Below are 15,704 nucleotides of genomic sequence, written 5' to 3'. Positions count from 1 at the left end.
TTTATGAGATCTCAATAAAAAATATCAACCAGATATTTTTTTGATCTAAACTAACATCCCAAATTTGATAGGGAAAATTTTAAAAGAACAGTCACAACAGCCCTACCTAATATTAAAGTAAAAAATCACAGTTATTGAAGTACTGTACTGTAGCTTCTTTAGTCAATTAAAGTATAGAAATAAATTGAATTATATATGGAAACTTAGTACATGATTAAAGGTGCCTTTTCGAAAGCTTGTAACCTAGAGGGAAAATATGGATTATTCAATGGAGGTTAGAAAACTCTGGGGGAGTTGGAAAAAATACCCCTACCTCACATGGAGGGGTTTACATGGAAATGTATTCTTGGTGGCTCAAACAAATACACACTTTTACTACTAGGAATTTATCCTTCATGAGTAATTCCCCCCAAATAAGAATATTCATCATAGCAATATTTGTGATATTTAAAGACTGGAATATCCCTGAATGTTCATTTAAAAAGATTTTTTTTACAATTCCCTTATTCTAATAAAGTAGGATACTAAGCAAGCATCAGAATGCCATAGGATGCTGCTGTGTGAAAATGGGGATGTGTATGTGTGTGTCTTTTTGTTTTTTTTAATCTATAAGTTATCTCCCAAAGGATATATCATAAGTGAGTAACAGTGATTACATTAAGAAGGAAACCAGAAGAGTATAGGAAGAGAGATTCATTTCCACTTTACACCCTTTTGTATATTTTTTTATATTTTATACCATGTGCATGTAACACCTACTCCAGTAATCATAAAATAATGTTTAAGGAAAAACAAAATAAAGTAAAAATGGTAAAAGAAAGCCTTCACTTAAATAGTGGTACTTTATAATCAGAATTTGGTTGAAATTCTAATTGTGCCTCTTGCTAAAAGTCTAACCTCAAATTATTTTTCCTTTCTGAATGTCAGTTGCCTCATTTACACTTGCGAACAAAGAGCCTACTGGACGTGGCTGAAGTGAAAAGTAAATGAGATTTCTAAACAGCTAAGCACAGTGTCAGGTAAATGTGATGGGTCCAGTATAAATTGTGGCTATCATTATATTTTGTCATTTAATCTTCATAAAAACCTTTTCACAAGAGGAAGAAAGTGTGTTGTTTTGGTTACCCCACCCCATTTTACAAGTGAGGGAAGTGGGCTTGATTCATAAAATTTCATGTCTCATTTTCTTCCATTCACATCTGAATTCAGAAAGAAAAAATTGTGATATGTAAGCTCCAGACTTGAGGCAGCAATTCCAGTGAAGTTCACGTCTAGACAATATGGGTTGCAAACCTGGGTTTTTCAACAATTAATCATTGCACATTGACCATGACGTTGCTCTTCCCACTGAGCACTATCTTATTACTCAGTAAAAGATAATGTATGAAAATATCATATGACTTCACTCATATGAGCACTTTAAGACACAGAACAGATGGACACAAGAGAAGGGAAGCAAAAATAATATAAAAACAGGGAGTGGGACAAAACATAAGAGACTCTTCAATATGGAGAACAAAACATGGTTACTGGAGGGATTGTGGGAGGGGGGATGGGCTAAATGGGTAAAGGGCATTAAGAAATCTACTCCTGAAATCACTGTGGCACTATATGGTAACTAACTTGGATGTAAATTAAAAAAAAAAAAAAAAAGATAATGTATGAGAGTGTGTGTAAAATAGCTATAACTCTAGAAAATCACTCATTAGACAAGTTTAAGAGTGCTCAGGCCTTTTCAAGCCACTGTAATTAAGAGTGTTAGTTTTTTTTATGAACCAAGGCGAAATGTGATAAAGTACCATTTCACTCTCCATTTCTTGGTTCCAGGGTACTACTGTATTGCATTACTGTCTTTGGTCTTTTTCAATTGCAAGGAGTTTCCCAACCCAGAGAAGTTTGATCCAGGACACTTTTTGGATAAAAATAGCAGCTTCAGGTAAACAATACTTTGTGCCCTTTTCCCTTGGTTACTACAAATACATCCACCCAGGTCATACACATGCACATTCTGGACAATTGTTAGCTTCACTGAGTTTATGGCATAAATAAGCAATGTACTGGTGATAGCCAAGTCAATCAAATCAAATTGTTACAGTTCTCCAAATCTGGATGAAGCCATTTAAGTTTGTACACCAGTAAGATCAGGCAAGTCATCCAGGAACTATTTTGTGTTTGGTAATTGAGTATAATGCATGGTTTTTTGTTTACTGTTTGTTTATTTTGAGAGAGAGAGCAAGTGCGAAAGCACAAGTGGGGGAGGGGCAGAGAGAGGGAGAGAGAATCCCAAGCATGCTCCATGCCAACAGCACACACAGAGCCCTACACAGGCTCAAACCCATGAATCGTGAGATCATGACCTGACCTGAGAGTCAGATGCTTAACCCACTAAGCCACCCAGGTGCCCCCAATGCAAGTTTTTAAAGAAACCAAAGAAAGTCCAATTCAGATGTCATATATCACCAGCTGACCAAGGAATTTGTTTTTGCATACTTTTGTCTGTTGATCTCCCCTTTGTACTACAGACTTTTCCAAAACAAAATGTACCCATTTCTGTTTTTTGCAAACTGTTAACCATTATTAATTTTCTGATTTCTGAAGCCAGGGGCCATCAAAAAGATCTTGGTCATTTTCTCTTCTTTCTTCCCCTCTGAAATTCAGAGCCCCACATATCCTTGCCTCTGTGCAGGAGCTGTTTGGCTGGCTTCCAGTTATTATTCCCCATAAGGTCATACAGACAACTTAGGATTGGTCAGCACACATTTTTTTTCCTTATTATCCTATCCAATCATTTTATTGGTAGTTTCAAAACTAACAGTTGATATGTTTTGCTTCTAATTACAATGATAAGTGTTCAACATAAAAAATGGAAAATGCAGAAAAGCAAACCAAAAAAATAAAAATGTTACCCTACAGAGATAATCACTGTCAATATTTTACTATATACACTAAGTGCTCTTGAGCTCTCCTGTCACCCTCTTCTCTCCACCTTTCAGCCTGCCCTTCTCTCCCGCACTGCCAACCCTGAGTTGGGTTGAGGCCACAGCACCAGAGGGAGAGGAGGAGCCAGAGCTGGGAGCCAGCTGTGGCCTGGTAGTACATGGCCTCCTATTAGGAAAGTGGCAAGAAGAAAGTCTACTACCAAGATGGTGACATTGGAAATTATTTTTATGGACAGGGTCAGCCTATGAAATCTCATAGAATCCTCATGACCCATAACTTGCTGTGAACTTATGGGTTATATAGAAAAATGAAAATATACAGTTCCCATAAAACCACGGCTGAAGAAATGACAAAATACCACAGTGATGAGTATCTCAAATGTCTGCATTCAATAAGACCAGGTAACATGAACATGTCTGAGTATCGTAAGCAGATGCAGAAATTTAGTGATGGAGACAATTGCCCAGAGTTTCATGGACTCTGAGTTTTGTCAGCTTTCAACTAGTACTTGGGGCTTTGAAGTCAAACAAACCTCAAACCGATACGGCTGTTAACTGGGCTGGAGGATTACATCATGCTAAGAAATCCGAAGAATTAGGATTCTGTTATGTTAATGATACTGTACTTGCCACCCTTGAATTACTGAAGTATCACCAGAGAGTCTTATATATTATTGATATTCATCATGGTGATGGTGCTCAAGAAGCTTTTTATGTAACAGACCATGCAATGACTGTATCTTTCCATAAATATGGGGAACACTTACCTGGAACAGGAGACTTGAGGGACATTGGTGCAAGAAAAGGCAAATACTCTTGTCAATTTTCCAATAAGAGACGGTATAGATGATGAGTCAGATGGGCAGCTATGTAAGCTTATTATCTCAAAAGTGATGGAGATGTATCAGCCTAGTGCTATGGTTACAGTGTGGTGTGGACTCACTGATGAGACTTGGTTGCTTCAATCTGATGGTCAAAGGTCATGCTAAATGTGTAGCAGTTGTAAAAACTTTCAATTTACCATTAACTGATGCTTGGCATGTGGGGTGGATAGACAATCTAATGTTGCTTGATATTGAACATGTAAGACTGCAGCCCACCCATAATTGTGAAGTTTCCAGTGAATTGCCACATAATGATTACTTTGAATATTTTGGACCAGTCTTCAAACTGCGTATTAGTTGTTCAATCATGACAAACCAGAACACCACAGAATTTATGGAAAAGATAAAACAGCATTTATTCAAAAATTTACACATGCTACCTCATGCACGTGGCATCCAGATTCAAACTATTCCAGAAGATGCTGTTCAGGAAGACAGTGAAGACGAAGATGGAGAAGATTCAGGTAAGAGAATTTCTATTTGAACATCAGGTAAATAGATAGCTTGTGATGAGGGATTCTCAGTTCTGAGGAGGAAGGAAAAGGAGATCGTAGAAATGCTATCATAAAGAAAAAGCAAAGAAAGCTAGAATCAAAGAAGACAAGAAGGAAACTGAGGGCAAAAAAAAGTAGATGTTACGAAAGAAGAGAAATCCAAGGACAAGAGTAGTGAAAAAACAAATACCAAAGGAGCCAAATCAGAACAGCTCAGCAACCTTTGAATTAGAGTTTCACCAATTTCAGAAACCATAAAAAGGAGAGAAAAGGAAGAATTTTTTTTTTCTTTTTGAAGACTTCTGGTTTCATTTTAGACTAGCTTGGCATGGACTGTTTATTTTCAAAATGGCTTGTTTTTGTTTTTGTTTCTTGTGGCAAGTTTTATTGTGAGTTTTCTAATTATAAAGCAAAATTTCTTTTCTCCATCATGCTTTATGTAATAGTATTTAAAATTGATGTTACTCTGTCCAAAAATCGATCTATTAAAAGAAGTAACTGGGAGGCGCATGGGTGGCTCAGTCAGCTGAGTGTGCGACTTCGGCTCAGTCATGATCTTGCAGTTCGTGAATTGAGCCCCACATCAGGCTTGCTGCTGTCAGCACAGAGCCTGCTTTGTATCCTCTGTTCTCCTCTCTCTACTCCTCCCCCATTTGCATTCTCCCTCTCCCTCCCTCCCTCAAAAATAAACATTGAAAAAAAAGAAGTAATTGGACTTTCTGAGCTGATTTTTCCATCCTTTGTAATTCTCTTTATTAAAAAACAATTATACTTGGAGGAAAAAACCCACAAAACCACAGTAATTAATACTGTGTGACTCTGGCATACAGATAGACATATAGATTGAAGATACAGAAATGGATCCAGAAATGAAACCTCACATAGTCCGTTGATTTTCAACAAGGGTATCAAGACAACTTAATAGGGAAAGAATAGTTATTTCCACAAATGGGGCTGGGATAACTGGATATTCACATGCAAAAGAATGAAGTTGGACCTCTTCCTTAAACCATACTCCCAAGTGGCTCATAGACCTAATGTAAGAGTTAAAACTATAAAACTCTTAGAAGAAAAATAGGAGGAAATCATGACCTTGAGTTAGGCAATAGTTCTTGAAATGACACCAAAAGCACAAATAACAAAAACAAGATAATCTAGACATCATCAAAATTTTAAACCTTTGTGCTTCAAAGGGCAGCATCAAAAAAGTGAAAAGATAACCCGCAGAATGGGAAAAGATATTTGCAAACCATATCTGATATGGAACTTGTACCCAGAATATATAAAGAACTCTGGTAACTCAGCAATAAAGACAAATAACCCAATTTCAAAAATGGGCAAAGGGCTTGAACATTTCTACAAAGAAGATATATGAATGGCCAATAAACAAATGAAAAGTTCATTAAGATCACTGGTTACCAGAGAAATGCAAAGCAAAGCCACATGGAATACCACTTTACACCCACTGTGATGGCTAAAATAAAGACAGATAAGAACAAGTACTTAAATAATATGGAGAAGCTAGAATCTTTATGAATTTCTGGTGAGAATGTAAAATGGTGCAGCCACTTTGGAAAACAGCTTGGCAGTTCCTCAAAATGCTAAGCATAAGATTACCATATGACCAACAATTTTGCTCCAAGGTATATATACCCAGAACAAATAAAACCTATGTCCACACAAAAACCTGTACGAGAATATTCATAGTAGCATTGTTCATAATAGCCAAAAAGTAGAAACAACCCAAATGTCTATCAACTGGTGAATGGATAAACAAAATGGAATAGCCATACGATGGAATATTATCTGGCCATAAAAAGGGAATGAATACATGCTACAATGTGGATAAACCTTGAAAACATGCTAAATAAAAGAAGCCAGACACAAAAGATTACATATCGTATGATCCCATTTATATGAAATGTCCAGAACAGGCAAATCAATAGAGACAGAAAGCAGAGTCGTGGTTGCTTAGGTCTGGAAAGTGACAGCAAATGAGCACAGAGTTTTGGGGGCTGGGGGTGAGCTGATGATAATATTCTAAAATTAAATTGCAGTGATGACTGCACAACTGTTTTCTAAAAACCGCTGAGCTGTACACTTAAATGGATGAATTTTATAGTATGTGAATTAAATCTTAATAAAACTTCTTTAAAAGAAAGAATATATATACAAGCCCCAAATTATAATTAGAACGAATTGTCCTGATAAAATAGAAGCATGATGACTGGAAAGTACTTCATGGCTCATAGGTGTCTTCTAAACCCTGCCTCAGGATATGCAGTGTCAAGACTCAGGTTCAAGACAATATCCCAGCAGAAGGCATGCTGGAACATCAGAAGTATGGGATTGAAACAGGCCAGTAAGAAGAAGGGAAATTTCCTAGTACCAGGCACCAACCAGAACTGGAAGGAATTGGGCTACTTGCAGGGAGTCAGTCAACAGTCCAGTCTAGAGTTTCCAAGGGGCCTTCCTTGGTGAACTCAGGCTAGACAGGCTGATGTTGATGTATGAGGAGGATTTGATTTCACGCATAGGTCTTGTCAGGTAAATAAGTATTTCTACACATTTGCAATCACAACAAGAAGGATTTAGGGCAAAATACCTTCGGCCTTAGTGATGTCAAATTTTAAATCCCAAGACTTTTACATAATTCGATCCAAAAGTTATATTCAGAGTGATCATTTCTAGTTCTGAATTTTTCCTGAAGCTGGACTTAACTTTATATTTATGATTGTTTGGGATGAAATATCTCTCATGAATTTCCATTCTCAGGGCTCTTATAAGCCACACTCAAGAAGCTTGCTCAGGCCTCTCCTTCCTACTTTCGTTCCCTGTTAGTTTCTAACATGGAAGGGATCTGTTGATCTTCAGTGATGCTCCAGTTGCTCAAACTGAAAAAAATTTTCTTGCAGTCTTAGATGACAGTTTTTTATCTTTAGCATTAGTGCTTACTTCAGGAGGGAGCATAGAATAGAACAGAGCTAATAACAGGTTTTCAAATCTGATCATTTGTGACATTTTCCAGCTGTGTGACTTGGGGCAGGACCAGACTTTCTTGATCTTCATATAAAAAGTGGAATTGGTAACACCTACCTTCCAAGGTTAGGAGATTGAGGATGAATGAAACGTATGTATTTTCTCTGACAATTAGAAGGAGCTCATATGTGATGGTTTTTTACTCTCAAGTCACTGAAAATTCTCCCATAGTCAATGCAAATTTAAGTTTTTAGATATTCTTTTTTTTAAGTTTATTTATTTATTTTGAGAGAGAGAGAGTGGGGTAGGGGCAGAAAAGAGGGGAGCAGGCTCAGCGCTGTCAGCACAGAGCCCGATGCAGGCCTTGAACTTACGAAGCATGAGATCATGACCTGAGCTGAAATCAAAAGTGAGATGCCTAACCAACTGAACCACCCAGGTGCCCCAGTTTTTAGACATTCTTTGTAAACCATTCATTGCTTTTTCCCATTCTGTTTCCTGGACTCGTGTGAAATTCCAAGCTGAGGCACTATTCAACCAACTAATACTTGTTATTATATTTCTCTGGTATAATAGTGACATTGGGTCTCTCTTATACTTCTCACTGTAATACTGTATTTCTCTGAATTTAAGATGCCATCTGTTTGAAGATACGTCTAGTTTCAGAGACATTAAAATGTGAAATAAGAGCACATATAAATATAGTTGCCCCCTACTACTTTTGGACCCATGGTCTGTTGCTCAAAGTCTGATGTACATTAGTCCCTTCATCCCAGATGACCAGATCACTTAGAATCAGGCTTCTTTTTTTTCAGTTAACCTTCTGCCTGATACTGTGATACCTGATATGATGTCATATCAGTAAACACACATTACATTAGTTTTTTTTCAAACTCAGAACCACTTTACTCCAACAAGGATAAGGATTACACAGGTACAAGCTATTGACAAATTAGGCAATACTGGTACACAGAACAGATTTCAGAGTCCATGCTGTGCATGCTTTCCACTGGCTGGAGGGCAATCTGAGTCAACATGTCACTGAACCAATGATTGCCCTGTTGGAATTAGGGTTCGTGGGGGCATATGGAAGAGCCTGGTTTTCTGAAATTCCACTTAGTCATTTCCTGCCCTGTTCTAAAGTCAACAAAATGTAAATGCAGAGGAGGTAGTTCATTATTTGTTATTGCTTTTCAACATTTGTTTAATTCTGTTCTATAATTCACGTATAGGCTAGGGACTGGGAATCCTGAAACAAGATATTGCCTCTGGGCTTAAGGACCTTATATTTTAATCAGGGAAGACAAACAAGTAAGCCAACAATTACAGCATAATACTATGTAGAGAAGTGTGCACAGAGTTTTATGAAACATAGGGAAGGACACTGAATCAGACTAGGGGTAAGTGAAAGGAAAGATGTAGAGAAAATGATGCCTAAACTTAGATTTGAAACACAAATAGGAGGCAGATAGCTTCCAAGTGGAGAGAGAGAAGGTATCAAACCTCTTTTCTGTTGGTGTATCTTACCATAATTTTTAGAGATTGGGGGGAAACATGTAGAGGCTTTGAAGGATTGTGGGTTGTTTGGTATGGCTAGCAGGAAGGAAAGGTGTTGGGGAAGAGAGATCTGATGTGGGACAGGCAGTAAACACAAGGCCATAGAGAGCCTGGTTGCCAGGGAAAGAGCTTGAACTTAACTGAGGAGAGTGGAGAACCAAAAAAGGATCTGAACAGTGATGGGAGGGGCGAACAGGAGACAAGGTGTGGTTTGCGCCAAGAAAAATGTCGCTGGCTGCAGTGTGACACATGCAGCGGGAGGAGGTTGAGTCCGAGGCAGGAAGGCAGATCCAGTCCAGGATGAATGAGAACAGAACTGAGACAATGGCGGTAGAGGTGAAGAGCATGGGGCAGCTGTGAGGATGGTTAAGAAAGAGAATGGAGAGGGCTTAGGGAGTGAGGACATTTGGGAAATGGGTGAGAAGGGAGAACTTACAACAGTTCCCATGTTTTTGACTTGGGCAACAGGTGGTGCCGTTTCCCAAGAGGAGCGGCTAAGAGACACTGTGTTTAGATTCGAAGGGGTTGCATTTGAGGTCCCTGAGGAACAAGCAAAAGGGGAAAGCATCCTAGTCAAGGAGATAAGAAATTAATCAATACACCCAATGTATACATAGCATTCCATAGTTTACACCAAACCTTTATCTATAAGTGAGACATGACTGGAGCCGACAGCTTGGGGGTGAGGTCTCAGGGGAGTTTACCTGGAGGAGAGCAGCCAGCCTGTCTAGGGAGCACAGAAATCCAGCACTGGAGGTTGGGGCTAGATTCAAAAACTAGAGGAAACCCCAGAGGATTTTTACCTTCTGCAAAATCCTGAAAGGGCTGCATTTAAAAGAAAATGAATTCAAGAGTATTTATCCTGAAAAACTGGAGTTAAAGATAGTAGGAAAAGGGCATTTTGGGTTCACCTCTAACTCTTGAAACCAACTGAAAACAAAATAAAATAGCAAAGAGTTAAAAAGAAACTTCTACCTTCAATAAATAAGGGACATGTTACAGAACGAAACTGTAAAGAATGACTGACAGATGAAATTAATTTTGATCTAGAATATGTGAGCACACAAAGCCAACACATTCCTGCACAGACTCTGAGAAGGAGATCACTTTACTTAAAATGAAGTGTCGTGTTCCTGGGGAGTACATCCAGTGACCCTCCATGGGTAGCATGCCAAGGTCTAAGGTGGATCAGAGATGATCAAATGTTCTGCAGTATCTGTCCTCTCTTTTTATTGTAACAGAACTGATTTTTAGCTGGGCTTATGGCTGTCTGGGACAAAAACTACATGTACCAGCTTCCCTTCCATGTAGGCACGACTATGTGACTGCCTTCTGGCCTGTGAAATGTAAGTGGAAGCCATGGTGTAAACCTAGGAAGTTTGTTTTTGTTTTTATTTTTATTTTCTCAGCAGCTTTATTTATCATGCATACACCACATACAAGTGGAATCATGCAATAATTAGGTTTTTGGTGACTGGCTTCCTTCATTTAGCATAATGGTTAAAAGGGTCATCCGTGTTACAGCATGTACGAGTACTTCATTCCTGTTTATTGCTGAATATGTATAAACCACATTCCCGTTATCCATTCTCACTGGCAGTGTGTGAGAGTGGGAAGTTTGCTTTTAAAGGAAGAAAGTGGGCTCCTTCTTGGTGGCTGGAATGTCTGTCCAGGCACCAGCACAGCCTTAAAGCTTGGAGAGTACATGACTTTTTATGAGGACTCTATTATCAAGACCTGTGGAATAGAAAAGACGCTGACAGCCTTGATTTTTATGGCAGGTTTTGACCAGTAAACAAAACTTATTTTGGACAAATACATTTTGGAAAGGTATCAACCTAATATCATGGAAAGAATAACTTGTATCAGGTTTAAATTGCATTTCTGTTGTCTTTTTTTGTGTGTGTGTCTCCACAAATTTGTTGTTTAATATGTAATGATGGGAAACAATAAACTTAGTTTTTCTTCTGAAGAAAAAAAACAGGGGGAGGGAGGAAGGGAGAAAGAGGAGCCACAGTTTTTTAACAATGATGATAAACATTGTACCATTTTAAATCTGAACGACAGCTCAACACTTGTGAGAGTTATGGACACAGAGCTGAATATAAATTTTACAGCATGACCAATAATGTGACTAACAGAAATCTGGAGTCATTAGACTGCAAAGGAGCTTTTAGGAGAAGGGAAAACTCACTTCAAGTTTGGGGTGGGGCACCTGGGTGGCTTAGTCTATTAAGCATCTGACTTGTGATCTCAGTTCAGGTCTTGATCTCAGTGTTGTGAGTTCAAGCACCGTGTTGTTGGGCTCCACGATGGGTGTGGAGCCTACTTAAGAAAAAAAAAAAAAAAGCTTTCTGATGGCTTCTCCTTACTCTTGGAATAAAATCTGAACCCCTTGCCACACGAATAAAGTGTGTGCCACTTTCCTATTCTCCCATTGGATGTGTGGCCTCCTTGGTCTCCAAGCTCCTACACTGGACTGGCTCTCCAGTCCCGAGACCAGCCATCCCTCACTGCTCTGGGTGTGTGCCCTGTCTCCACATCTACCTGGACTGCTCTCTGTCCCCAGAGAGTCCCCTGATTGACTCCTTTGATGATGCAAAGCTCAAGTCAAATGTCACTTGCACAGGCCATCTCTGATCCCCAAATGGAATCAGCCACCCCAACTCACCCTAGCCCACCTTGGGCCAGTCTCTATCACCACATACTATTTTCTTCATAAATAAAATCTGAAAATATCTCCATCATTATGTATTTATTATTTATTTTCTACACACACACACACACACACACATACACACACACACACACCATGAGAGTGGGGATCTTACCTGTCTTACTATCTATCCCAATACCAGAGTTTAACACAAAGTGTTGACTATATTTTTGTGGAATGAATAAATGAACAAACAAAAAGCTCTGTTACCACATGGACCAAATAGTTACCATCTAACAATGAAATATGGGGTTGAAAAACATAACAGCATCACGACCACCATCCCTTAATGATTTCTATGCTTTTTTTTAAATTTAGAGCCATTATTTGGCATTTTATTTCATCTTACAAAGAGATATTTTTCTAAAGGCAAGCAATTCCTTCAGCTTTATTTCAACTTCTTTTTCTTCTGTTAAGTCTGTTAAGACCCTATGATCCCTTTTTTGGAAAATTATTCATCTATCCTTCTATCTGTGAATTCATTCATTTTAACAAACATTTATTGAGTACCTAGTATGTGCTAAGCAGTATTCTAAACATTGAGGACAAAGCAGTGAAAAAAACAACTCAGTAATCCTGCCTTCCTGCAGCTTATATCTTAGTAGTGAATATAACAAACAAAAAAAAAAAGGAACAAATAATTACATAATATGCCTCTAGGTAATGATAAGTATTACAAAGAAGAGTCCAGTAAAGGGATAGAGAATGGAAAGAGATAGCAGCCTGGGACTAGTTTAGGTGGATGGGAAGGTCAGAGCCAGCCTCTCTAAAGTGGTGGAATTTGAGTGTGAACTTAAATGATGTAAAGGGAAAAGCCACACAGATTTAGGAAAGAGCATTCCAGGCAGGGAAAATAGCAACTAAAAAGGCCCTGGGGCAGAAATGAGCTTAGTATGTCCAAGGAATAGAAAGGACATTGTGACTGTTGCTTACTAGGCCTTGATGTCACTTTGAGTATGGTGGGAAATTACTGAACTATTTTGATTTGGAAAGTCATTTGATTTATGTTTTAAAAACTCTGGCTATGATGTTGTTAATAAAACTAGTGGGGCAAAAATAGAAACAGGAAAATATTCAAGGAGGTGGTTGTCATTATCCAAAGAAGAAATACATGGTGAGGCTATTGTCATCATTCAAGCTAGAAATGTATGGTTACCTGGACTAGGATGACAGTGGTCAAGGTGAGAGAAGTAGTCAGTTTCCAGATATATCTTAAAGCGGAGTCTGTATAACTTGGTGACATGATGAGTAACATAAAAAGAGGGGCACCTGGGGGGCTCAGTAGGTTAAGCGTCCGACTTTGGCTCAGGTCATGATCTCATGGTTCATGAGCTCTCATGAGTTCGGGCTCTGTGCTGACAGCTCAGAGCCTGCCTGGAGCCTGCTTTGGAATTGTCTCCCTTTCTCTTTGCCCCTCCCCCGCTTGCACTCTTTCTTTCTCCTTCTCTCTCTCAAAATAAATAAACTTAAAAAAAATTTAAAAAGAGGCATTGTAGATGAGTCTCAGGTTTTGACCTGAGAAATTGGATCAATTGTGGTAATATTTCCCAGTTTGAGGAGGCAGATGAGGGAAAGAGCAAATTTAATTTAAGAGTCATCCCAATGGAATTGCCTATCACCAATTGATAGTAGGGGTTATTCTCAGCTGATGGGGTGTGGGGGTAGCATCTTATTTTTTTCCTTGTTCTTTTCTGTATTGTCTCCATTTTTATAACAAACATATTTCATTTTTACTTAAGCATATAAAGTCATTTTTAAAAAAGAATTATTTTCAAGGTACCCTTAAGAACAGGAAGCCAAATTGGAGGCAGTGTCATGATACAACCAGGCCAACGTGACAGAGGCATTCTGGCATTGTGGAAAGCTTTGGAGTCAGACAACGAATTTAATCTCCAGATTTGCCAGATGTAAGTTGTATGATCTGGGAAAATCATTTAAATTTTAGGGGTTCTCATATATGTAAATGGGATATAATGGTCCCCTTAGGGGCATGTGGGTGGCTCAGTCACTTGAGCATCTGACTCTTGATTTCAGCTCAGGTCATGATCCCAGCATCGTGGGATTGAGCCCCATGTTGGGCTCTGTGCTGAGCATGGAGCCTGCTTAAGATATTCTCTCTCTCTCTCTCTCTCTCTCTCTCTCTCTCTCTCTCTCTCTCTCTCCCTCCCCCCCCCTCCCTCCCTCCCTCCCATTGCCCCTTACCCTGCTCATGCTCTCTCTCTCTAAGAAATAAAATTAAAAGATAATAAAATAAATAGGAGCTAAGACCAAGCCTAACTAGGGAGAGGCCTCTTTAGGTGAGAGGATCAGGGGAAGGTCCCATGTGACAAGCTGTGAGAAGAACAGTCCAGCAAGGAGCATTGGTAGGAGCTTGGTCTGTCCTGAGGACCAATATTCTTTACTCTCCATGCTTGGCCAGGTCCTCTTTGCTCTGCTCTCTCATAACACTTAAACCCCAAATCTATCTCAGAGAGTGATTGGTGATTTGAATGGCGCTGGATGTATGATTCATCTATATGTCTAGCCCACTAATGTTTATTAAGCAGGGTTAAATGACATTGAGACTGTCCTGCAGGAGCTCAGAGTTACTGCTGGATGATAGAAAGAAATTTTAAAGTTTAAAATTTAAAACCCACAACCTCTGCCTTCTCTCTCTGTCTCTGTCTCTGTCTCTCTCTCTCTCTTCCCCCTCCTTCTCACTCCCTCTCTCCCTTGTCTAGGGTCTAGGGAGGAGTAACAGCAGGAGGAGGACTGCTGCCCACTTCCCTACTTAATGTTAACATCCTTCTACCCCTCCTCAATCCCTTACAAGTTTTGGTGAGCTCCTTTCTTTGCTCACATGTCCCTGGTGGGACCTTACTTCTGCTGCATATCTGTACTCACTGGAGCTAGTTGAGTAGGATGTTGGGCTCACTGCGCTGAAGGGTGCTGAGTTCAGGCCCTCCTCCACTACTTACTTAGTTGTGTGACCCTGGGAAAATCCCTCCTCTGAAACGGGAATTACAGTACCCTCCTCCCCAGGCTGTCGTGGGGAATAAATAAGGAGCTAGTTGGCACCCTGTAAAACAATGTAGAATTGTGAAGTAGTGGAGATTTCTTGGACCAGGCAGGGGGTAACTGTGAGGATACTGAGAACCCAGGAAAGAGGAAGTGCCTAAAATCTGCCCTCTTTCTCACATCTCATCACTGTGGCTCTGACCCTCCTGCCTTCGTCTTTCACTCTTGAGGACCCTTGTGATCACACAGGGCTAGGCCAGGTAATCCTTCTGTCTCAAGATTAGCTGATAGGCAGCCATAATTCCATCTGCAAACTTCTTTGTGCCTTGCCGTGTAACATCACACACTCCCAGCTTCTAGGGATTAGAATGTGGACATTTTTGGGGGCCTATTATTACACCTGCCACAGTGGGAGACAGGACCTTCTGATCTAATTCAGTGCCCACATACTCTCCCAAACCCAGCAAAGCTGTTACGTGACCCAGCTCAGTGGTCCCAAGTGAATACATACATCATGTCCCCCACAGTGTTGTGTTTGTTCAGCCATAGCTTTGAGGACAGGGACTGCCTTTTCCGCTATTGATTGTCACGTCACTAGAATGTAAGCACCACATGAGCAGGGGTCTTTTTTGGGGTTTATTCTATATCAAAAATAATAAGTAAAGCCATTAGCCTTTAATGGTAAAGGCCTTATGTATGTATTTGTTGAATGAATGAATTGTATGCCATCATCTAGCATGGTCTTGAGCACAGAATAATTGCTTAATGCTGCTGCTATTACTATTAATCTGCTAACCATATGTATGGAGCCCTTACTGTGTGCCAGGCACTGTGCAAAAGGCCTTACGTGTGTTATCTTATCTGATCCACCCAACTCATGAGGAAGGACCTGTTTCTTCTCCATCCTATACAGAAGGAAATTGAAGTTTAGAGAAATTAATTAATTTGCCCAAGGTCAAATGACCTAAGAGGGAGTTGAACTTTACTTAAAATCATATCCTTATGCATTATGCTAAGTGAAATAAGTCAAAGACAAATACTGTATGATCTCACTTATATGTGGAATCTAAAAAAGCCAAGCTCATAGAAACAGAATGGTGGTTGCTAGGGGTTGGGGAGTGGACGAAATGAGATGTTG

The 15,704-nt window shown here is 39.5% G+C and overlaps 1 protein-coding gene and 1 pseudogene across 9 annotated transcripts in view; both read left to right on the top strand.

Moving 5' to 3' along the window:
• ERLIN1 (ER lipid raft associated 1) overlaps positions 1–15,704 on the top strand; it is a 58,354-nt gene that overhangs the window by 38,830 nt on the left and 3,820 nt on the right. For 2 of the 9 annotated variants that reach the window (XR_006194804.1, XM_042909136.1), the window contains exon 12: positions 1,828–1,936. Coding sequence is in view for 3 of the 9 variants with exons in the window: in XM_042909136.1 (XP_042765070.1) it covers positions 1,828–1,900 (73 nt within the window). In the remaining 6 variants the exon portion in view is untranslated. Of the gene's footprint in view, positions 1–927; positions 1,020–1,827; positions 2,256–13,332; positions 13,477–15,704 lie in introns of those variants that run through there. The other 7 variants (XR_006194802.1, XR_006194803.1, XM_042909137.1 and 4 more) reach the window with 7 other exon arrangements.
• LOC122201827 lies at positions 2,110–4,888 on the top strand (annotated as a pseudogene).

Source organism: Panthera leo, chromosome D2 (assembly GCF_018350215.1).
Source record: "Panthera leo isolate Ple1 chromosome D2, P.leo_Ple1_pat1.1, whole genome shotgun sequence".
Taxonomy (NCBI): Eukaryota; Metazoa; Chordata; class Mammalia; order Carnivora; family Felidae; genus Panthera; species Panthera leo.
Note: the sequence above shows the minus strand (reverse complement) of the source record. Positions and strands in the feature narration are given on the sequence as shown.